This window comes from Lissotriton helveticus, chromosome 5_1, assembly GCF_964261635.1.
Source record: "Lissotriton helveticus chromosome 5_1, aLisHel1.1, whole genome shotgun sequence".
NCBI classification, from domain to species: Eukaryota; Metazoa; Chordata; class Amphibia; order Caudata; family Salamandridae; genus Lissotriton; species Lissotriton helveticus.
This window is the reverse complement of record NC_136065.1, coordinates 609,237,004-609,262,524: the sequence shown is the minus strand read 5'-3', so window position 1 is coordinate 609,262,524 and position 25,521 is coordinate 609,237,004. Positions and strand designations below refer to the sequence as shown.

The 25,521-nt window shown below is 47.7% G+C and overlaps 1 protein-coding gene across 1 annotated transcript in view; it reads right to left on the bottom strand.

Annotated features, from left to right (window-relative positions):
• Positions 1 to 16,931: 16,931 nt before the first annotated feature.
• The window catches only part of DNTTIP2 (deoxynucleotidyltransferase terminal interacting protein 2), a 119,389-nt gene continuing 110,799 nt past the window's right edge, over positions 16,932 to 25,521 (bottom strand). The window contains exons 5-7 of the mRNA XM_078640424.1: positions 25,018 to 25,182; positions 19,805 to 19,914; positions 16,932 to 16,941 (exon numbers count right to left, since the gene is read on the bottom strand). Coding sequence (XP_078496550.1) covers positions 16,932 to 16,941; positions 19,805 to 19,914; positions 25,018 to 25,182 — 285 coding nt within the window. The remainder of the gene's footprint in view (positions 16,942 to 19,804; positions 19,915 to 25,017; positions 25,183 to 25,521) is intronic.

Below are 25,521 nucleotides of genomic sequence, written 5' to 3'. Positions count from 1 at the left end.
GAGAGGGGGGTGAGGGTGTGAGGGTGAGAGGGGTGTGAGGGTGAGAGGGGTGTGAGGATGAGGGGGTGCGAGGGTGAAGGGGTGCGAGGGTGAAGGGGTGCGAGGGTGAAGGGGTGCGAGGGTGAAGGGGTGCGAGGGTGAAGGGGTGCGAGGGTGAAGGGGTGCGAGGGTGAAGGGGTGCGAGGGTGAAGGGGTGCGAGGGTGAAGGGGTGCGAGGGTGAAGGGGTGCGAGGGTGAAGGGGTGCGAGGGTGAAGGGGTGCGAGGGTGAAGGGGTGCGAGGGTGAAGGGGTGCGAGGGTGAAGGGGTGCGAGGGTGAAGGGGTGCGAGGGTGAAGGGGTGCGAGGGTGAAGGGGTGCGAGGGTGAAGGGGTGCGAGGGTGAAGGGGTGCGAGGGTGAAGGGGTGCGAGGGTGAAGGGGTGCGAGGGTGAAGGGGTGCGAGGGTGAAGGGGTGCGAGGGTGAAGGGGTGCGAGGGTGAAGGGGTGCGAGGGTGAAGGGGTGCGAGGGTGAAGGGGTGCGAGGGTGAAGGGGTGCGAGGGTGAAGGGGTGCCAGGGTGAAGGGGTGCCAGGGTGAAGGGGTGCCAGGGTGAAGGGGTGCCAGGGTGAAGGGGTGCGAGGGTGAAGGGGTGCCAGGGTGAAGGGGTGCCAGGGTGAAGGGGTGCCAGGGTGAAGGGGTGCCAGGGTGAAGGGGTGCCAGGGTGAAGGGGTGCCAGGGTGAAGGGGTGCCAGGGTTGAGGGGTGCGTGAGGGTGAGGGGTGCGTGAGGGTGAGGGGTGCGTGCCAGGGTGAAGGGGTGCGTGAGGGTGAGGGGTGCGTGCCAGGGTGAGGGGTGCGTGAGGGTGAGGGGTGCGTGAGGGTGAGGGGTGCGTGAGGGTGAGGGGTGCGTGAGGGTGAGGGGGTGTGTGAGGGTGAGGGTGGGTGAGGGGGTGAGGGTGGGTGAGGGGGTGGGTGAGGGGTGTGAGGGTGAGGGGGTGTGTGAGGGTGAGGGGGTGTGTGAGGGTGAGGGGGTGTGTGAGGGTGAGGGGGTGTGTGAGGGTGAGGGGGTGTGTGAGGGTGAGGGGGTGTGTGAGGGTGAGGGGGTGTGTGAGGGTGAGGGGGTGTGTGAGGGTGAGGGGGTGTGTGAGGGTGAGGGGCGTGTGAGGGTGAGGGGGTGTGTGAGGGTGAGGGGGTGTGTGAGGGTGAGGGGTGTGTGAGGGTGAGGGGTGTGTGAGGGGTGTGTGAGGGTGAGGGGTGTGTGAGGGTGAGGGGTGTGTGAGGGTGAGGGGTGTGTGAGGGTGAGGGGTGTGTGAGGGTGAGGGGTGTGTGAGGGTGAGGGGTGTGTGAGGGTGAGGGGTGTGTGAGGTGTGTGAGGGTGAGGGGTGTGTGCGGGTGAGGGGTGTGTGCGGGTGAGGGGTGTGTGCGGGTGAGGGGTGTGTGCGGGTGAGGGGTGTGTGCGGCGAGGGATCAACGTGTCTAGAGGCAAAGCATAGCGGATGTAGCACCAGCAAGTCGAGTGTTTTCAAGCTGAGTGTCCCTAGAGAGATGGCAACACAGCAACAGCATTCGAGGAGCAAGGCTACTGTAAACAAGCACGGTAGGCTTTCACTTTCGTCCAGAAAAAAAAACGAGAAAGGTGCAGAGAACACCGAACAAAACACGGATTCCCGCCGAAATGGATGCAAAAAAAACCAAGCTCTCGGCATTGCTGGGGCGGGGCATCGCATTCCTTTGAAGTCTGATGCCAAGGCTCAGACAAATGGTGGTCTGCGATGTGCATGGCATGCGGGGTAGCAGCAGCCTTTGAAGTCTGATGCCGAGGCACAGACAAATGGTGGTGTGTGATGTGGCTGGTGATGATGTGCACGCGCATAGCTCACATGAACTGTACGCGATCCGCCGCTAGGTAGACTTTCCTTTTCCGCTTACTATAATCTCGCCTATTGATCCCTGTGGGATAGAATAGGCGAGACCGAAAAATGAAGGTTTGGCCAGGCTAAAGGCTTACTTTGCCACGCCAAAATGGCAGGTTAAACTGCACACAGGCTCTGCAATGGCAGGCCTGAGATGTTTAAAGGAATACACAAGTGGGTGGCACAATCAGTGCTACAGGCCCACTAGCGTATTCAGAAAAGGGGGTGGTGATGAACAGAGTGCCTGAATTAAGCAGACCACTCTTACCCAGTCCAAAGATCAGGGCTTGATCCATCACAGTTTTTTAGCTCAGGCCCACTAGCTGCATAAAATTTACAGGCCACAGGCACATGTAGCGCACTGTACTAGGGACTTAAGTAAATTAAATATACCAATTGGGTCTAAGCCAATTCTAACAGGTTTTAAGGAAAGAGCAGACGCACTATCACTGGTTAGCAGTGGTAAAGTGCACAGAGCCCTTAAGTCAACACAAATGCAACAAAAAAGGGAAGAGGAAGACAATAATTTTGGGGTTCCGTGCAGAAAGGGCCATTTCCAACAAGACCCAGTAGGACCACTCTATTTTAAGAATGGCCAATTAGGAGACAGCAAAGAAGAGTGACAACGAAGCCAACAAATGGTAAGCAATTAGCAGGCTCTAAGACCCTTTTAGTAAAACATATACCACACCTTCCAACAGCACATGCGCTGCCGGAAGGTGAGACCAAAAAACAGCTGAAAAGTAGTAATTTTTAATGACACTCGGGAAACAGCAGTGTAGGTTTTTTCAAGTTTTATTGTAGATTGAGCACACAGAATCTTCCTTTCTCCCAGCTCTCCGCCTCCTGGTCTCCACTGCCTCCCATAGAATCATCCCCCTGGCAACCTATGGAATCGCATCCCGCATTCCATACGATCTCCCTAGTATAGAACTTGCTGGTTCCAATGTTCCAGTATCTGTCCACTGTAAAGGGACATAGTATTCACCTCCGCAATCATTCTCGGAAGCATTGTTATTCCATGAGTGCTTGCTCGCCAGTCCGTCAGTGATGCATCTATTATGATGGTCACTTGGTCCTGTGGATATGTGAAGGATATGCCCAGCTAAAGGTTTGTGTTTTTTTTTTTTATATTATACCGTATATAGTGTTACCAACTATTCTAACAATGATCCACATTGAATCTAAAAGAACTAACCTAACTCAAAAGAATAGTGATCGACTTCAACATTAGTGCTTTTTGTCTCCTTCTGTACCTTTATATTCCTAGGTAGGTGCTCACTACCAAGGATATAATTTCAGTATCAGACAATAAGAACCTAACCAAAAAATAAAGACAATATGGCAATCCTAGCTTAATTTTTGACACAGTCCCAGGGCCACAATCACAAAAAAGTAAGATTAACATCTGCTCCTGTATGTACGTTAATGTTTTTATTCCCTTTCACAAACATTTCCAGCAGCATTTCTAGACAGCTGTCTCCAGGCCTAAGTTTCAAAGGGTACTACTGGGAATGTTATGTGGCATCTTTCAAAGGCCCATATTTCCTTATACAAGCACCCACTGGTTTATTTTCCTTTGCAGGAAACACATTACTCCTTGTGAAGAAAGCCCTCCCCCCTACAGCTCTTCCAAATGTGGGAGTGAGTTGAACAACTTACTTACCTTTGGTATTGCTCTCTAGCGGATATCCTATCTGCAGATACCTCACCTTTTACATATCCTGAGGAACCAGACGGGACCCAGAAGCGTAGCACCTGCATGCCAGTAGGTGGTGTTGCACAACTCTGTCAACTTTGTTCCGCTCTGGTTGGAACTGCATATGGGGTCACCCAAGCGTGCTGATGCCAGTTTATTTCTGGGTACCCATAGACGAGGAGCTCAAAAACCAATTATTCATATTAGTGTGCAGATCGCTAAACAGGAGCCTTTTTTGATTGATAAGTGTCCATTACACAGAAAGGAAAGGTGGGAGGGCAGTGAATCAGCTGTTATAGAGAATCCACCAGAAACAGCATCACAAAAGTAAGTCTCTTGTTCTTCTGATGAATACTTTTAACTGCAGAGTAATCATCTGTAGAATACATACCCAAGCAGTAACTTCCAAGGAGGTAGATTTGCAGAATTACTTAGACCAAAGTGTCCTGCAGGACTGAATGGCCAAAATGCACTTCCCATCGGACCTGGTTGTCAAGGCACCAGTGCTTTGTGAACGTGTGCACAGATGCCCACATAGCAGCTCTTCGTATCCAAAACAGGCACTCCACGTTCTAGTGCAGTGATAGCCTTGGTTCTGGTGCAGCGAGCCCTCAATACCTCAGAGAGCTATTTATTGGTCAACCAACAGCAGATCTTTATGCAGAGTGATAGCCACCTGCATAAGTTCTTCTTCTGCAGTGCCTTGCATTTCTTTGCCACAGAGAACATCACAGAGTTGGTAGTTCACCATATGGTCCTTGGTGTGATCAATGAAAAAAAGTCGCACTTTTTTAGGGTCCAAACAATGGAGTCTATCCGCTTTCAAGGGGTGAGATGGGGCAAAGAACATCATGAGTGTGACTGACCGGTTACGTAAGCGGGAGTCACAAATAGTAGAAAAGACACTCGAGTCCTTAGCACCAGTTTGTCCAGAAAGAATGAACCGCATTCTGACTACTGAAAGAGCTTGAAGCTCGCTCATGCGAGGAGCGGAGGTGATCACAATGAGAAAGAGTATCTGCAGGGTCAGGGGACACCTGCTGAATGGCTCAAATGGGATACACAACAAAAGTAAGGTACAAATTAAAGTCCCACTGTGGCTTCATGAAATGCTGAGGCAGAAACGTGAACCAAACCTTTAAGAAAATGCATCACAACATTTCAACAAGGACTGCTTGTCTAGCAACTGCAAAGAGGTCGATTGAGCCGACAGGTCATCTTTAACAGTCCCCACTGCACGTCCTTACTAGGCCAAACAAAACAAACAGTAGCACAGACAGGGTGGCCTGAAATGGGTCCATGTTACAGGTGCCACACCAATCCACAAACTTCTCACATCGTCCAGCATACAGAACAGAAGAGCACCAGGCTGTGAGATGATATCCACTACTTCATGAAGGAGATCGAATACAGTCAGCTGCTGCCACTCGATCTCCACACATGCAGGTGCACATTGCACAGGACCAGATGCAAGACCCTGCCTAGCGTCTGTGACAGGATAAGTGGCAGCCTGATTGGTGGTCCGATGTTCTTGCACATAAGTTCAGCATGACACACTCTCCTGGCCCAATCTGAAGCCACTAGGATGACTTGGTTTCAGTCATTCCTGATCTTCTACAGAACTTGGGGCACAGGTGGGAAGACACAGAGGAGTCCTGTGCTGCACTGTAGGTGAAAGGAGTCTCAGAGAGAGCCTTCTTCGAAGCTTCAATGCAAAAAAATCATTGACACTGCGCTTTCTCAGTGGTGAAAAATAGAGCCAGGGTTTGCCCCACTGCTGGAAGACACCCTGTGCCACCTCTGGATGCAGGGTTAGTTAGTCCAGCCTGTTTGGTTCAAATCTTTCTATTAACATTTTCAAGAGGTGCATACAGCAAACGTGGCACAACTGATAAACACTCCTGGGCTTACTACAGTCTTCCACTGACACTAGGGAAAGTCACAGAATACAGAGAATACAGACCGCCCCCCTTTAGAAACATCTATCCCCCCCATCCGTACTTCCTGGAGTTACACACCCACGTCACACAGATTCAGAATCTGTGAGTTGTAACACTCTTGGATATCCAGGACAAGTGATCTGATAAATTTAGTGGCCAAGATCCCCAGGCATGGTTTCCACCTTTTAAGGAAATGTTCACGCTTACTCGCCATTACCATCGATATTTTCTCCATGCCAAGGAGCTCCAATACTTTGTGTCCATATCCTATACCTGGGTATTTCTTTGCTATCCCAGTACCACAGCACAACCTGCTTGGCCGCACAGAGCAAGAGTGATCAAGCATCCCAGTAAGAAGTTTGTCAAATAGGATCGCTTATCTGACACTCACAGAATGACAAACTGGTAGTCTAATCAATGTCGTATTGAGCATGAGGTCAATCTCATCTAAGACGTCCTTCCAATATCTCTCTTGCTTTGGGCCATTACACCATAAGTGAAGAAGGGTGCCCGTGTTCCCACAGTCCCTCAAGCAGGCAGAGCTGCGATCCACATTCAATGGGTTGGCCAGAATGTTGTTATTTTTAGTGGGGTTTCTTTCATCGCTGTGTTTGATGCACTCTATGTCGCCTACAGAAAACATGGTTCCATTCCCCGACTGTAAGCTGTCCCGCCAGGTCCCTTTCCAATCTCTTTTGCCCAGCAGTTTTCCCACCATCTTTTCTGCCCGGTGAAAGCTATAAATCTCAAAGAGCCACTTGTCTTGGTCCTTCATCAATAGCCATCTCTGAAAGGGGGTGCGCATTCTCTTCGCTCCCTTACGGACATCTTTCATGACCCAATGTCAAAGCGGATAATAGCGCAGTCTCTCCAAAACAGGGAGTTCTAATTACTGCTGAAGTTACTCAAAGGGCTGTAGTCCCTTCTCGCCATATAGGTCCCCTATCCTTTTACAACTCGCCCTTTGCCACATTACGTTCTGGTATTTCTCACGAGCAAGGGAAATTCCCTAGGCTTAGGGGTTTAATCGGACACCTTTGTCTGGTACACCATTCTATGGGGAAAGCGGCAGAAGAGTCCCTATTCACAAGCACACTGAGAGGAGTAGCTGCTCCATATACATGTCCTCACTGTGGGCCCAAAGCCACAGGCCTCGAGCACCTTCAGGTGATGAGACCAATTCACCCTGTCAAAGGCCATATGGGCACTGACAGACATCAACCAGCCGGCATATAGATGTGGCCGGTTAGGACGTATCCACGCCGACGGAGCAGATATCGGTCTACTAAACACTCCTGCACAATTACATCAAAAGGGAAAACCATCAAAGGACGTATCAGAGTCCGCCAGGATATAAATTAGGAGTTTGCAAACTTATCAACGCGTTGAAAAATAAACGTTGGACCACAATATCCCATAATAAGCTTGAGTTATTAAGTAAATGTGTGGCTTTTGCTGACGAAGACGCAAGTCTTTTAGGTAAAAAATCCCAGCCCTCCTGTGGAGAACGTTGTGGTCCATCGCAAGCATCTTTCGAGCATCCTCAAATGATTATACCTGCTAGCGCATCCCCCTACCAGTATTCAACTTCTTTCCCGCACAGCCTAGACTTGCCTGGCGTCAAGTTAAGTCTTGCTTTCAGTATGTTCCCCAACAGATCCTGGAAGCTGTGAAGCGTTTTTACCTCAAAGGCGGTAGGGTCCATGGAGGGCACGACCAATGAAATGGCCTCCTTTGCCTACAGTAGTACACATAGGTCAGTATATCGGGAGCTTCATTTACCTTCCAAGATTTCATGGCCACTATGTGTGCGATCCAGAAGGATTTCCTCCTCCTGAAGGATGGCAAAATGTGTTTGACGAGTCACTTGACCTACACCTCCATATCCTTCCCTTCCCTTCTGCGCTGTGTGTTGCAGCCCAGACTCTAATACTGTGGCGCCTCAAACGGTTCTCTAAATCCTCGAGATGGAACTCTAGATTCACATTCTGTTCCCACAGAGAAAGGAGTTCCTGTTCCAGTTCGTACTCTCATGCATCCTGGGCTGTATCAAGATCTACTACTCTTTGCCCCATAGCGGACATTAATGTCTTATATCTCCGTAGAAATTTCTCCCTTCAGGCCTGCGATGTCGTCACACATGCTCCGGCACAATTCCTCCATAAATGAGCGTGTCAAGGGTGACTCCTGAGTCTTCCCACATCTGGCCAAGATAGTCTGGCCACGGGCCAGGTGTCAACATCTGGTCCAATTTCTGGGAGCTCACCCACATCAATATTACTTTCAAGGAAGTGTCATTCTTACCTTTGAATAGCACCATGTCAACCCGAGCTGCCCATGGAAATGGAAAGTGTGTAGCCAGAAGCTCTCTTCAGCAGCCCCTGCGAGAAGACCCCTCCACACAGGTTGCAAGAAGCAAGCCCCATTTGCAGGCTACGTGCACTGATCCCCGGTTAAGTAGAGATTGAAGCAGTTTGTGTGCCATGGGGAGCAAGTGGAGAATTGGGAGACTGAAGCCAGCAAACCTCCACCTGAATCTTTGTCCAGGCCCCCACGTTCTTCCACAGAGCACACATGCAGCATTCCAGCAGAGGTGCGTCTCAATCCAATCCAACTAGTGGCTTGAGAAGGTTCTCAGCTTCATGGTTCCTCTGATCCAGGCAAGCGCCTGTGTGTGTCTCACAGTGGTGTGATAGTTGCTTCTTAGCGGAGGCACCGATTGATGTCCGCATGGGGACCAGAGCATTTGTTGCACACCTACCAATCACCAGGTGGTGCTGTGTGGCTCTCCCCCAAGACCCATGCAAGCCCGTGGCCAGGTGCCCTTTAAGTCAACAGAATGTGAGTGTGGCAGGCACCATCTTGCTTCTGCTGCAGCAGACGATGATGTTGATTCTTTGGCAACAGATATGGCACTCTGGAGAATAGCAGTGGGGGGTCACCACACATGGGGCAGCAGTGAGATGCCATCCAGGAGCCCAATAGCACCCCACACCGCGAGTAATGTCAGTGGGCCTAGTCAGAGCTAAAGAGGTGAAAGTCTGCTCAGGAGCCATCTTGACTTTGCCCCACCCTCCTCCTTTGCACCACACCCCTGATGTTTAAAAGATCTTACCAGGTGGTGTATGATCAGAGAAATGGCCTTACAGAACCCCAACCCACCCCACCCCACCCTGCTGGTTGCAATAGTACATGGAGGTTGGGTGGTCCAGGAGGACCTAAACCAGACTTACCGTGATGGATGGCAGAAAGGCTTTCAACGGCAAGCGAATGGCTCAACTCCAGAAAGTTGATGAGGACTTTGCTCTCCACCTCTCCCAGGTGACCTTCCATCCCAGCAGTGACGCATCTGTCACACCGTCACCTGTGAGTGAGGTAGAGAAAGGGGTCTGCTGCTTGTCCAATGGCAGTCAAGCAGCCACCACAGAAGGTCTTTTCCAACCACCTCCTACATCTGGATAGAATCTAGGCAATTTTCCTTAGTTCTGAACCCACAGACTTCAGATCTAACTATAGAGCCAGCCTGTTTAATCTATCTGGGATGGTTCAAGGGCAGGATGCACGATGTCAGCAGGACAAGAAACCTCAGAGCCACTCTCAGTGAGACCGTGGAGAGACACGAAGAGGATCATTGTCCAAATGTACTCGGCTAATTATCCAGAGAGAAGGATGAAAGTGCACTGCACCGAGAATAGCTCAGTTGAAAGAAAGCCTCAGTGAAGGAGCTGTATGACAGTCTAGAGGTGGTACATGACTGACTGTGGTGGACCCGCCTTCAAACCAGTCATCAGGGTAGGGCGATGACTGGGACCCCCAACCTCCGAAGCTTTGCTATGACCACCATGACCTTATTGAACACCCGAGGGGCACTTGTGGGGCCAAAAGGGCGCATAAAAACCGAAAATGCTTGTGACACACGTTGAACCGCAGAGAGCGCCTGTGGGCCTGCTGGTTTGAGATATGGCAATAGGTGACCTGCTGGTCCAACAGCACCATCCTTTCTTCTGGATCTAGTGCAGCTAGAATCTGGATCGACATGAGCATCTTGGATTTGTCCTTCTGGAAGAAGAAATTGAGGGTCCTCAAGTGTTTTGCCTCTTGCTTTGATCTGTTAAACTAAGACACTGAGAAAGGAGTCCAGCAGCCAGATGTCAGACATGTTTCAGCTTTTACTTGAGCTATATTGTTTGCAGGATTGCCAGGGTCCAAACCAGCTCAGCTGATATTGACAATGTTGTGAAGTGATAATAATTGCAGTCTGGAAGAAAGACCGTAAAGATTTGGTGTTCGTAATGTTGTTGCAGATACTGAATATGCCACGTCCATGGCCCTTTAAGATGGTCAAAGTTATCAGAGAAAGATGAGTGGTGAACCAAAATTCTTGAGGGTAGCGGAGGGAACCAAATGAGGATTGAAGAGTAAAATCTCAGATGGAACTAAAAAATTACTGTGAAGGTTCAAATACCTGACCAAAGTTAGACTCTGGGTAGAATCAGGGCAATATGATGCATAGGTTGATTATAATGTCTGGCATTAGATGGCTGAAAAACATTGGTAGCCCCAGAAGAACAAGTTACTTACCTTCGGTAATGCTTTTTCTGGTAGATACTATATCTGCCTGTGGATTCCTCACCTTGTGAATATCCCCTTGCGTCAGCAACATTCGGAAATTCTTTTTGTAGCTTCGCGCCGACGTGGATCCGGACGTCACAGAGGCACGGCACCGCTCGCGACTCCGCTGACTTCACAGACGCCTACAACAGGCCCACGCCGGCGTGATGACATCAGTTCCGTCCTTTTTTCCGTGCCTTCGAGGCACACGGACGGACCGATGACAGTAGACATATACACAGTATACGCAGTATAGAAATCAAGGTAACAGTGTGAAGCCAATGCAATAAAACATTTGGAATAAACAACTCCTTGACAATAAAATAATACATTATAGAAACTCTGGCATAGAAGAGTGGACAACGGGGAGGCGGGTGGGTCAGTGAGGAATCCACAGGCAGATATAGTATCTACCAGAAAAAGCGTTACCGAAGGTAAGTAACTTGTTCTTCTGATAGATACATCTGCCGTGTGGATTCCTCGCCTTGTGAATAGAGTCCCACAGCAGTCCCCACTCCCGGAGGGTGTCCACTCTTCTAGACCAGGAAATCCTGAAGGACAGAGCGTGCAAAATGACCGTCCCTCCTCACTTCGGAATCCAAGCAGTAATGCTTCGCGAAAGTGTGGAGGGAAGACCAAGTTGCCGCTCTACAAATATCCTCAACAGGTACACCTCTAGCCAACGCTGAGGTTGATGACTTAGCTCTCGTAGAATGAGCCCTTATACCCTCTGGAGGTTCCTTACTGGCCAAAGAGTAGCAGATCTTAATGCAGAGGACGATCCATCTAGACAAAGTCCTCTTATGGACCGCTCTTCCCTTCTTGCAGCCAGCAAAGCCAATAAAGAGTTGGTCATCCAAACGACAGTCTTTAGTCCTGTCCAAGTAAAAAGACACCGCCCTCTTGGGGTCAAGACTGTGTAATCTCTCCTCCTCCTTGGAAGGGTGTGGGGGAGGATAAAAGGTAGGAAGGGTAATGGATTGACCAAGGTGGAAAGAAGTCACCACCTTCGACAGAAAAGCAGCCCTGGTCCTAAGAACCATTCGATCAGCATGAATGGACAAGAAAGGGGGCTTGTGACTAAGAGCTTGAAGCTCACTCACCTTCCTTGCCGAGGTTATTGCAACGAGGAAAACCGTTTTGAAAGTCAGAAGCCTCAAAGGACATTTGTGAAGAGGCTCAAAAGGAGCACCCATTAAAAATGTCAAAACAAGATTTAAATCCCACTGAGGCACAATAAAAGGGGTAGGAGGGAACTTATTAGTGAGGCCCTTCAAAAACCTTAAAACAATAGGAGATTTAAAAAGAGAAGGCTGGTCAGGCAAACAGATAAAAGCCGACAGTGCAGAAAGATAACCCTTCACCGTGGCAACAGCAAGCCCCTGCTGTGCCAGAGAAAGGGCAAACTGGAGAACATCAGATAAATGGGCCCTCAAAGGGTCTATAGACTTCTCCCTGCACCAAGCAACAAATTTAGACCACCTATAAGAATAGATGGACTTAGTGGAGTCACGCCTGGCTGACAAAATGACATCCACCACATCGTGAGGGAGAGAAAAAGAAATCAGGTTGCACCGTTCAATCTCCAGGCATGAAGGTGTAAGGTCTGGAGGTGGGGGTGTAGAACCTGCCCCTCCATCTGAGAGAGGAGATCTGCCCTGTGAGGGAGACGGAGCGGCGGGTGAGAGGAGAGGTGGAGAAGGTCTGAATACCACACCATTCTTGGCCAATCCGGGGCGATCAATAGGACTTGGGCCCGGTCTTGGCAAATTTTCCTCAGAACCAGAGGAATCAATGGTATGGGAGGAAACGCGTAAAGGAGTTGCGAGTTCCAACTCAACTGAAACGCGTCCCCCAAGGCTCCTTGCATCGGATACTGGAGACTGCAGAATGACAGGCAGTGAGCATTCTCGCGAGTGGCAAAAAGGTCCACCCGAGGAGTCCCCCACATCTGAAAGATGTTGTGAACTACCTCTGGATGGAGCCTCCACTCGTGGTCGGCAGAGAACTGCCGACTGAGACTGTCTGCACGAACGTTCTGAACTCCGGCCAGATGATTTGCCATCAGACAAATCCGATGGACCTGAACCCAGGACCAGAGACGCAGAGCCTCTCTGCAGAGACACTGCGACCCTACTCCTCCCTGCTTGTTGATGTACCACATCGCGGTCGTGTTGTCCGTCAGGACCTGAACAGACTGACCGCGAAGAGAAGGGAGGAAGGCCTTGAGCGCCAGACGTATCGCCCGCAATTCTAGAAGGTTGATGTGAAGCAACCTTTCCTCTGGAGACCAAAGACCCTTGACCTCCAGGTCCCCCAGATGAGCATCCCACCCGAGAGTGGACGCACCCGATATCACTGTGGCAACCGATGGAGGAATCTGAAAAGGCTTCCCTTGAGACAGATTGCCTTCCACGCTCCACCAAGACAGATCCGCTGCAGTTTCTCTGGAGATACTCACAGACTCCCTGAGATCTCCGTTGTGCGGATACCACTGCCTGCGGAGGCACCACTGGAGCGCCCTCATATGCCAGCGTGCATGGTTGACCAACAGAATGCATGAAGCCATCAGACCGAGCAGGCGAAGGACCTTCAGGACTGGAACGACCGCTCCATTGTAAAACAAGGGAATCATCTCCTGTATGTCGCGAATCCTTTGAGGAGGAGGGAATGCACAACACACAGTAGTGTCCAGTACCGCACCTATGAACAGGTTACGCTGTGAGGGCACCAGGTGAGACTTGGGTACATTTATCGAAAAACCCAACCTGTGCAACAACTGAGTTGTCTCTTGCAGATGATGGAGCACCTTCTCCGGCGACTCCGCTTTGATCAGCCAGTCGTCTAGATACGGAAACACATGTATCCCCGTTCTCCTGAGATGAGCTGCCACCACTGCCATCACCTTGGTGAAGACTCGAGGCGCAGTAGTAAGACCAAACGGAAGGACCACAAACTGGTAGTGTTGTGACCCAACCGTAAAACGGAGATACTCTCTGTGCGACTTCAAGATGGGAATATGAAAATACGCATCCTGCAAGTCGATCGACACCATCCAGTCTTCTTCTAGCAGCGCTTGAAGAACCTGCGCAAGAGTGAGCATCTTGAACTTTTCCTGTTTCAGGTAAAGGTTCAAAATCCTGAGGTCCAGGATTGGTCGAAGCCTGCCATCCTTCTTGGGGATCAGGAAATACCGGCAGTAGCACCCCTGACCCCTTTCCTGCTCTGGAACCACCTCTATCGCACCTTTTCGGAACAGAGCCAGGACTTCTTCCTGCAGGAGAAGCAGGTGGTCCTCCGAACAATAACCCTGACAAGGAAGGTAATTGGGAGGGAATTCCTGGAAAGGAAGTGCATACCCATTCTCTACAAGATTGAGAACCCAAAGATCCGATGTTATTAATTCCCAATCTTGTAGAAAATGTGTAAGCCGACCCCCCACTGGGCCCACATGATCCGGAATGGCGGATCTAGGGCTGCTTTGCTGCGTTGGCCGGGGGTTGGGAAGGGGAGGAGGAAGAGGAGGAGGAAGCTTGACGCCCTCTAGGGCGGGATCTTTGCCTGCCCCTGTACGACTTGTACAACGTATTCTGCTGCTGTTGTGGCTGCTGCTGAAATGTTCTGTAAGAACGAAAGGAAGACCTGCCAAATCCCCTGAAGCGTCTTCCAGTAGTACCCCTGGACTGGAGACCCAAAGATTTCGCAGTGGCTCTACTGTCCTTAAAACGTTCCAAGGCAGCATCAGCCTTCTTGCCAAACAATCCAGTGCCATCAAAAGGCAAGTCCATCAAAACAGACTGAACGTCTTAAGAGAACTCCGATGTCTTAAGCCAGGCAGGCCTCCTAGTGGCCACGGAAGAGCCCATGACTCTCGCCACCGAATCAGCAGTGTCCAGACCGCTCTGAATTACTTGCCTCGCAGCTGCAAGAGTGTCTGATATCACCTCCTGAAAATCTTTATCTTCCTCAGGGATTTTCGGAATCAACTGCTTGACAGAATCCATTAAGCATGAATATACCTCCCCATCAAACAAGTTGCGTTAGTTGATTTAAGCGACATACTAGCTGATGAGAAGACCTTCTTGGCGGTTTGATCTTGCTTCCTGGATTCCTTATCCCCAGGAACCTGAGGAAAAGCCCCTGCAGACCTTTTTGAGCAGGCAGCCTGTACAACTAAACTCTCAGGCAGGGGATGTGTTGATAAAAATTCAGGGTCCCCAGGTGCAACTCTGTATCTTCGCCACTGTTCTAGAAACTGCCGGAGCAGATAAAGGTTTCTTCCAAACCTCATAGATGGGCTCAGATAAGGCATCATTGAAGGGTAACATAGGTTCAATAATGGATGAGGGTGAATGAAGAACCTCAGTTAAAATATTTGGTTTATAATCAGCAGTGGGCAGAGTAATATTCAATAAACTCGCTGCTTTTTTTATAACGGTGTGATAAGGCACCACATCCTTCGATGGTACATTTGACACTGAAGCCAATTCCCACTCAGGAGACAGTTCAAGCCCACTGGCCTCACACAAGTCCTCAAAAGGATCCTCAGAATCCTGTAACTCCCCTTCTTCAGTATCTGAATATTGACATCTTTCCTCTTCCAGAAGTCTCTGGGCCTCTCTCCGAGATCTTTCCTTCACAACAGAAGCCAATGGATTCGGAATCGACTCCGACGGGGTCGGTGCCGGCGTCGAACCCGAAGTCGGATGAGGTCTTTTAATACGAGGTCGAGCAGAATCCTGCCTCGGAGTCGTAGGTATCGGCGTCGATGGGACCGGCGTCGATGGGACCGGCGTCGACGAAACCGGTGGTGTCGGAAAATGCCAATGCGGTGGTATAGCCGGCATAAAAGGCATGAAGGGCGCATGGGCGTAAGCCTGGGGAACACCCAAGTTAAAAGCCATAGGGCCCGTGGGACCAACAGGTGCACCAGACGGGAACATTGCCCTGGAATAGACACCAAACATGGCGTTCAGGAACTGAGAAGGATCCTGACCTGGAGTTGTAAATTCAGGATATGGACCTCTGGGTTGTTCCTGAGGAGGTGGAGTCGAAACGACGTCGACCTCTTCATCGAGTCCAGGAACCGGGGTCGACGAACCCGCAGGCACCGGAACTTCGACTTCACCAGCCCCCTGCTCCTCACCTTCATCCTCCTGAACAGAAGGATTGGATGGAACCAGAGAATGGACCTGCTTCTGAGATTCGGGTGAATCCGGATGTGAAGCCTCACCAACAGAGTTATGATCTTCCGACTCCGAAAACTCCACTTCCTTACTTAGAAGTTTGACCTGGGACTTCGGTCTTGAACTAGAGTCCTTTCCAGAGTGATGACGTGACTCATGGCTCCTCTTCTTGTGCTTCTTCCTCGAAGACTTCGAAGCGTGAGCTGAAGATGACTCCGAGCGTGACCTCGAACGAGACCTCGACCTTGACTTCGAACGTCGAGATCGAGACTTCGAAGACTTTTTAACTTTCTTATTTTTAAGTTTTGCCACGAGGAGTTTCGTCTCTCTTTCTCTTAAAGCCTTCGGAGTCATCTTCTTGCAGCAAGGACAGTCCTCGATGTCATGGTCGGAACTTAAGCACCAGACACAGCATTCATGAGGATCGGTGATAGACATAGTCTTGCCACATTCGCCGCAAGCTTTAAATCCAGTTTTCTTCGACGACATTTCGAAGAATATAAAGATGGACACAATAAAAGGATAATAGTAACAAAGTTACTGTAAAGCTACAGTACGATCCCAGAAAACCGTTAGAGTCGACGACGCGGAAAAAAGGGAACGGATGTCATCACGCCGGCGTGGGCCTGTTATAGGCGTCGGTGACGTCAGCGGAGTCACGAGCGGTGCCGTGCCTCTGTGACGTCCGGATCCACGTCGGCGCGAAGCTACAAAAAGAATTTCCGAATGTTGCTGACGCAAGGGGATATTCACAAGGTGAGGAATCCACACGGCAGATGTATCTATCAGAATAGAACTGTTGCACTCTCTCTTATACTTCTCTTTTGTTCTAAGTCTTGTGCTTTTTGCTGATGCACAAGATTTTTCAGAAGGGTGTGCTATAATTAACAAGATGCCACTTTGTACACCTGTAATGCTTCAATTTTCTTTCATTGAGAGATGTTTCGGAGTACAAGGTTCAGCAACATCAGGCCCATGCAAAACCAATAATGGTAACAAGTTGAAATTCCTGGAGATTTGACTAGGAGTTTTGTTAACCCCAGAGGTGCCCCATCCTGTTGGATGTGAATCTAGAGCAGGTGCATGGTCCAGCATTCCTGTAATAATGCTATGAGGTTTACACATGTCATCCAGAACCACAGGTACTTCAAGTATTTTGACTCAGTTTTTCCAATTTGCAGATACTTGCAGATGCTGAATTCGCGACAGTGGGTGGTGATATTTAAGAGTGGTTGATGGCCCAAACAGTGTACAGGCGTGAAGAGCCTTCAGAGTGGCAATACTAAAATGGTGGCTGGGATGAATCCACTGAAGGTGACCAGCAACATCCAGCCATCAAAAAGGATGGACCATTGTAGCACAAGTCACCTTTTTCACTTAGAAAGAAGGTGCAATCTCACGGTCCTTGGCTGGATTCCCACAGAGTATTCACAGGAAGCCACCTAATGAAAATTCCCTATGCAAGAAATGCATGCTGTGTGAGGTCAACCCAAGCAAGATCTGCTGTGTTTGAAGTTCACCTTTAATGCCATATTTTTGAAGAGGACATTGGCATTGAAACAGTAAGAGGAGAAAACTAAATCCTGCAACAAAATGCCATGAGAACATTCAAGGAAACCTGAAATAAAAGTCAAATAAAGACCCATTAAAAAGTGAATGAGCTAAACCACTTTTACCTTCCAGTCAGAACTCAAAGGCGTCCTGGGAGGGTACCACTATGGTGGGCAGTGGAGATGCTGTGTACCACAAATGGCTATTAAGAACATAGCAAGGCAGAGTTTAAGAAGTATGCAACGTATTCTGCCGGTCATGAGAATGTCTGCAGTGTCAACATGTTTACAAAGTGGTCTGTGCCCCAAAGTTCATCTGCAACCCGATATGCTAGCGCATGACCCTGCCTATAAAACCCAAAGGGAAGCGGACATATGTGGGAAGACAAGTCTTGTCGCAAACTTCGTTGTTGGTTCTTCTGGGACATGGAAGTACACAAAAAAGTGATGGGCGGAATGCTTGAATTAATCTCAACCACTGTAATTACACTGAGCTGCATTTCGATCCACCAGTGTTTTGTTCACTATGCCACCTCCTTGAAAACCAGCCATATGTAAACCAGCCTTGGTCCTACTTCAATAGCAACTGTCCAGTCTGAACTGTCAGGTCGAGTCAAGTCAAGTCAGGATATTTGTATTGCGCACATATCACATCCAAAGAGTCTCATGGCGCATGCAGACAATTCTGACAAAGAGGTAAACAGCTGAAGCTAACAGAAAAGCCAGGTATTAAGCTTCTTTCATGCTACTTCTCAATGGGTACAAACGTAACACCAGAACAATTCGGACCTACCTGGTGCCCAGTCAGTAGGGCAAAGCTGGATTCCCATGGCACAATGAACAAAGGCAAATGTCTGGCCATACCCAACGTAGAGGCGTCTTCAGTATAATGATGTTGCTGGTCATGGAAGCTACATTCAGTATCAAACTTGTATGCTGCACTCCACTAAACATTGCTAGTGCTCAACTTACATCAAATACAGAATTTACCACTACATCATTCAACAACATTGAAAAGCTTAATCAGAGGTTTCATACCATAGGCTGACAATTTAAATGTGGACACCCACTGTAAGATGCAATAGAACGCCTTACCACTGCATTACTTTAAATAGTTTCGATGCTAAATCCCAGTCAGACTAGTTTATTCAAATTAACCATCAAACACTTCATGTACTTCTACCAAGGACGAACCCAAACCAGAATCAATACTAATAACAGGACTTTACAATCTAAACCCAGAGGACATTCGGATACCATACTCCACAGAAAGTCCCCTCAAATAAGATTCTACAGCCTTGCCCCTAAGTTCAGACTTATCATGCATACGTATACAGCACGATATAGAACCTAGATCTTTAGTAGCCTTATATTTGGAAATCACAGGTAAATATTATATGGATTAATCTTCACCATCATGTGTGACTTACAAAAGAACAGGTTTGGAAATATTTTGTGCCAAAAAACGAAAATTTGGTTGCACAGTTAAGGCAGTGTTTCTATGCCTCCGATCCCAGGGATTCCTCACTATGCCCAAAATGTGAAAACATTTTGTGACGTTGGTTACCACTCCAAAGTTGTTTTCAGGCATGAGGAAATGGTGCTCATCAAGATTTTACTTTGAGAATATGCTGATCTATGCTTACACTAATTTAGCACCTACGAGGGCCATTGCCAATGACATGCCTACCATTAAATGCCACAAAGATCTGCACCAGAAGAAATTAAGTCAATTGATTTTATGTACAGTTACGCTCAGGCCTAATCCGCAATGCTGTATGGTTCTGAGCTGTGAGGGTATCAGAACTTGGGCAAACTAAAATGGACGGAGGCCAAGTATACAAAAACGTTATGTTTACAACCCCAGTACACCATCTACTACTTTAATATTGGACCTAGGGATCTGGCTATTGAACATGAGGCTAAGTTAAGGCAAATCCTTTACTAGCCGCAACTAAGAAGCAACTAAGCCCTAAATGTTTATAAGCAAGCCCTGTGTAAAATAATGGATATTCCTTGTGTATGTAAAGGTCTGCGGCCTGACCATAACAATACTATGCTTCAATGCCTGGGTCTGTCCCATTTATCGGCCCATCAGTAGTAAAACTGGTCTTATTTCAACTGAATTGTACAAAACTACCTAATCTGGAGGTATAACTGAAGCTTTTTTGGTTATTAAATATAATCCTACATTTGAAAATTACTTCGGTGACATCACACCTCTGATGGCCAAGGCATTATTAGGCAAAATTTAGACTAGGCACTTTACTGTTAGCTAGATTTACTTTAAAATGGTCATCAGATATATACCAGAACAAACGCAGCCCATTCTGCCATTTGGTGGAAGAGTCTGAGATCTGTATTGAAAACTTAGTTTTAAGTGGCAGATGCCCTTGATAAAGAATATGTATTCCTAATTACTAAACAGCATGGCACAATTTAAAATAGGATAGATTGATAGTTTCTCATTATATACTATTATTATTCCGGAAAAGGAAAGAACAATTTATTAGTTACAGGAGGATCAGTGTGGTTATAGGTTGTACCTTTAAAATATTATGCATAGCTGTATTGGAGTACTGTGTAATTTTAATGTTAATTTTATCTGTGTAATTTGATACTGCATATTATGTTTTATGGATATGTATCCACAATTAACTTCATTGATTACACTTGTCAGCATTACATCATTTGTTGGCATCACAGCACTACCATAAAAACATTTTAAAATATTGATAATTATCTTTGTTTCTTGACTGCACGATTAAAGATTCACAATATTCATATAAATGGCACAAATGTCAAAAGAACACAGGCACTAATAGCAATACCTTTGTCTTTGCTCTTTTCCACAACTTAAATTGTCAATTTTCCACAACATTTAAAATGTTAGCATTAAACTCAAGTTAGTAAGCAAGATATCTTAAATACCTTCTAAATTCAGAATCTGCAAGTAGTTCTTCCACAATTGTTCTCTTCCTTTGTTTCTTAGGAATTCTTGAATGGTAGAAGTCAACAGCGCTGTCAACAACAGTTCCGACCTGTAGACATTCAAAGTTAAAATTTCCATCGACTAAAGCTTAGAAAGGATATAAAACATTGCAAAAAACCTTCATGCACTCATTGGCAGAATATTTTCATGCAACTGGGAAAAAGTTTACATCTTTGTGCACATTAGTGTTATCGCTTTTGTGCATTTTATTCATAATGCAAATTAATAATAGTGTGAAGATCAGTTAATTTACACTTGAATTTACATGTGTATACTGGCATGCAATTACCGCAGTTCAAACTAATTTGCTATGACTTGCTAAAGTGTGTTTTCCTGGCTTATGCTAACTAAGCCTCAGTTAGGCCTTGGTGCCATCTTGTCCAAAATGGACGTCACATCATCCTATTTATTCTCGGTTTGTATTTCTGCCGACAGTATGTGAAGCAAGATGGGGTCTGTTTATATCAGAGTGATACCATTCTTGAAGAGAGCGAATAGCTTTGTTACTTATTTTCAATGACCTTCTGCCTGCAAGTGGTATTGCATTAATTTTAAAACGATTTACTTTTGTTTACGTAACTAGTTTGTCTGACACCTCCACTAGCTCAAAGGGGCAGAATCGATATTAATGTAGTGCGTTAGTGCTATGGTGAGATCAAGATTCCTAAATCTGTAATTTGATTTGCTAAAAATGTAATTCTTTGCTCACACCATGGTGACTTGGCAGTTCCAATGATTTATGAAGAAAATGACTATAGAAATCTATGAATTTGGGGGAGCATTTTGGTCTCTACTAGTGATACTGCATGAATTATTATTTACTTTGCTGCACATTTGAGAAAGCCAATTTTCAAATGTGCCTAATATTCTGCATTGTTATTCTGTTTAGAGCCTTCATGGCAATGCTTTAATGTATGTAAATGAGATTTGCTGCATCTGCACTTTATTTCTGTATTGTACCTTTTGAACTTTATAACATTTATTAGTTATCTAAATTCTGATCTAGAACTCGCTTTTTGGATCAGACGTTTCTTTATTGATTGCATTTTGAAATGCTGTTTTGAATCTGGCCTTTTGGACACACAGACTCACGATTTGAGGTTAACAACATCCCTGATCCACTGAAGTCCTGGGCGTGCCATTAAGTTGTAAAAGTTATGGGGTACATCGTGACGACAGTTATGTGGCTGTAAACAGCAGCAACCATGTTTTTTGCTCAGGCTAACATTACCCACAGAAAGTGCCCAACTCGGACAGCGATAATCCTTGAGCTTTTAATCTCCAGAAGTGAAATAAATGAATAGCCTACTCAACCAAATACCAGTTACATTTTTAGGTCTCGCGACCTGCGTTGCACTGCGCAGCAGTGCTCGCACAGGCGAGAGTCCTTTTGTCCGGGGTTCAGAAATGGACCCTGGAAATGAACACGCTTGTGCGTGTGTTTTTACTTTTGCAGCCTGCTATTGGCCTGTGCCTGCGTGTTTGTTTTAAAGATAGCACATTACTGCCATATGCTTTCAATTATCTTGCCCAGACACGGGCACGATAATTGAAGCCATGTTGCTCGCTGTGGCGCGCGCACACCACTTGTGGCTTTATCTGTTTAGCGAAAGTGAAAGCGATCGCTTTCCTTGTTCTTGGAAACTTGTGTTTTTTTATTTATCGCTTTCACCCAAGCGCTGTGCTCACTTCAGGGACACCGCGCTCTTTGACATTTCAGATCGCAGCCCAGCTCAGCCGCACTTGCTTTAATGTGCTGCAGGGAGCTGTTGTCCGCAGGAGAGGGAGTTAGGCACTTTCGTGGCTGTGGGAGGGGCGCTGGGGCATTGTCCGCGGTGCTGCTGCCCGCCCTGCTGTGCCTGAGCCCGGGGCGGCTGCCGCTGCAACCTGTCCTGCTAAGCCTGGTGCACGCGGCCAGCCCCCTCTTCAACCCGGCTGCGCCTTTTTCTTCCTTAGCCGCTGGCTGTTCAGGGAGCGGCACGGGCCGTTTTGGAGTCCTGGCCCTGCCCGCTTGCTGCTCCCTGGGGGATGCACAGTTACCCGGGGCTGCGGGAGAGTCAGGCCTGTTGCTCGCAGCGCTGGGATGCGTGGCCCTCCTTGCCCTGTCCCTCGGCCTCTGGTTGCACCTCACAACTGTACTAAGAAAGCGTAGTGGGTTCATGTGCAGCAAAGACCTGGGATGAGGGACAGAATGTGCAGGTGCCTTCAAAAAGTTTACACAGTGAGCGAACCTGTCAGCGAACCTGTCAGCACCTGCCGTAGAAAAGCACACACACCCCGCTCCGGTCACTGGAGAGAGCCACAGGGGGCAAAAACCAGCCTTAGGTGTCTTCGTACCAGCGCCACATTGCACTGAGTCCATCCGTCTCCAGGAGGACTGCAGGAGCAATAAAGTGTTTAAGTGTGTGTCAAATGACTGTGTGTGTTCCCACAGGGTTTGTAAGCAGGATGGACTGCTAACGACCACCCTTAAAAGCAGCTCTCGTCTGCAGTCTGTGCCCACTTTGGCTGTTCCCGAGCCCAACTCAGTTTCCATTAATTCTTCTGATGAGCCCGAGAGAAACGTGCTTGCGCCTTCTGAGGAAACAAAATCTAAATTCGAAACCTGGATGATCTCACCGGTTCTCTACGCTGATCTCTGCCCGGCTCGCTGTCCAGCTATCTGCCGCGCAACCTGCCCGGCTCTCGTCACGTTCACGGCTTCTCTTCAACCTGCTCTGTCCAACTCTCTGCTTCCTCCTGCCTGCTCTCTGCTGTTGCTCTGTTCCATACTTCTGACTAGGGTGCCCTCTGTCCAGCTCCCTGCCTGGCTCTCTGCCCCAGTCTTAGTTTCTTTCTCCCTGTCTCTCTCTCTGTCCAACTTTCTGCCCTACTCCCTGCCCCTCTGTGAGCTCCGTTCTGCCCCGCATTGGCCCCACTTTGTGTCCCCTCTCTCTGCTGGGCCATGGCTGCAGCAAACCCCATGGAGCACCTGATGGAAGAGACCAGATGCTCCATCTGTCTGGACTACTACACAGACCCGGTGACCATGCAGTGCGGGCACAACTTCTGCTGGCCCTGCCTCGCCCGATGCTGGGCAGGAGTGGCCCAAAACTTCGCCTGCCCCGAGTGCCGGAAGGCATCACCCAAGGGTGCCCTGAGCTACAAACGGCAGCTGGCCAACATTGTGCAGATCGCCAAGGACTTCTGCCAGCAGGCGGCGCAGCTGCGGATGGAGGGGGAATTGCGGCCAGCACTGCGAAAAGCTGGAGCTCTTCTGTAGGAAGGAGGAGATGGCCATCTGTGTGGTGTGCAGAGAGGCCAAGGAGCACCGGTCCCACGAGGCGGTGCCCCTGGAGGCGGCAGCCTTGGAGTACAAGGTAAAAGAACATTCACCCAGTTCTCGGTGTGCAACAGACACTTGCTCCATTCATCCATCTATCCAACCATTCATGATCCATCCGCCCACGTCTCCATACTACCATCCATCCACCCAATTATTCGCCCACCTGTCCATCCATCCATCCATCCATCCATCCACACACACCATCCATTCATCCGCCCACCCATCCGCCCACCCATCCGCCCACCCATCCGCCCACCCATCCGCCCACCCACCCATCCATTCACCCATCCATTCACCCATCCATTCACCCATCCATTCACCCATCCATACACTCACCCATCCATACACTCACCCACGCACCCGCTCACCTGTCCATACATCCACCCATCCATTCATCCACCCTTCCATACATCCACCCATCCATTCATCCACCCTTCCACCCATCCATCCACCATCCATCCACTCACCATCCATCCCCATCCACCCACCCTTCCTTCCTCCATCCCAAACACCCACCCACAAATCCATCTTATTCCATTCGTCCACACATCACCACATTTCCTCTATCCATTAGACACCCACTTATTCATAGCCAGCTCCATTCATTTATCCATCACCATATCGTATCAATTCATATATTAATTTATTCCATCCATCCATCCCCACTCATCCACCCATCCATCCTATTCCATTCGTCCTCTTGTTTCATCTATGCGCCAGGCACCCATTCATCCATTACCTTCATACATTCATCCACCAATCACCCTACTGCATCCATTCATATATCACTTTATTCCGTCCATCCATCTCTCGGCCATTCATTCATCACCTTGTTTATCTTTGTATCTAGTTTATATTCTGTTGGCTACCATTGTCCGATGATTCGTGCTTGCATGGTTCTTTAAATATTAGTTGCTGCTACTATCCCGTTGACTAGTACATAATTTAGTGAGCCTGGGAGGATGAAAAACGAAGTCAGTCTCTGGATAACTAGCTGGTGACCTGCAGGTAGGACATAGATTTCTGCAGCTGCCACGTTACCTTATTTGTGTCTTCATGCTGCAAAGATTTTGCAGCTGATACTTCTACCTCTGTTTTTAGGCCTCGTATACAGCTATTCGCTGTCTGAAGGCCAAATCCTCCTGTGGACCATACCAACAAGCATTTGCAATGCAATAGGTCTCGCAATATTAAAGTTTGAGCTATTGGTGTTGCATTATTATTAGCAATGCCAATAGCTCAAACTTTAATAATGCGAGACCTATTGCATTGCAAATGCTTGTTGTTACTTATGAAGGTCGTTCTCATGATTTCAGTAGAAACCTGTTTGCAATCTTTATGTGAAAATCTACTCTGTGATCCTTACTAGAGACTTGGGTATAGTAGAGCATAAATTAGAGTCCTGCATGTTCATACTGTACTTGTCTCCGCCAATGAATTCAAGAGACCTCCTGGCCAGTTGACAAATAAAACCACAATTATTCATTTTTATTATATCAATAAATCTGAATTTCTTTGACACAGTGGTGCTTCTGTTGTGCTTTATCACCATCCCAGCTGAATAAGCAGGAGAGCAAAAGGCTTAGGGGGTCACATCTAATTATCTTGCTATAAGTTCACTGTGTTGGATTTAAATAAGCAATTTAAAAATGGCACCCAGGGGCTAAAGCACAATCTAGATGTGTATATCAATGCAGTGTTTGCATCCCCAAACAAATCCATCGTCATATCAATATTAACAAATTCATTTCTAGAATGAGAAGTACAGAACTGAATACCTCATTTAATAAATACTATAATGTGCCAAGTTGGCTCCACTTTCAATACCTGGAAATACTTAGGAAAGCCTTCTCGATCGTTCTTCTTGTAAAATCGCTTTGGGTCAATTGCAGACCTCATCTTCAATGCTTTCAGATCATTCTTCAATTCATCAGTTAATTCTGGAGCCTTCATACCAAACCAGCCATCACCAGTTGTCTTTGCTCGTTCTTCCTGTAAGGCAATTTGAAGAACAAATAAAACCCAGAATGTAAAAGACACAAGTTACAGAATCTATGATACGTATGAAACATGACAGTCTGCATTGTTTCATTTGAAAGCAGTGATCAATTATAAAGCATTATTTAGCCCTGATGTCACTAGTAATTCCACCCTGTGCAGGACAGATGGTGCTACTAGTGCTCTGAATCTCTGGAGTACATTACAGCAATCAATATGCATGTAATATTGTGACAATTCACAACAAGCATTAGAATAGCCAATAGGTCTCACTTTTGGGAGCTTATAAGTATTTAGTTATGCAGCACAATATTCTTGGTGTAATAACATCAG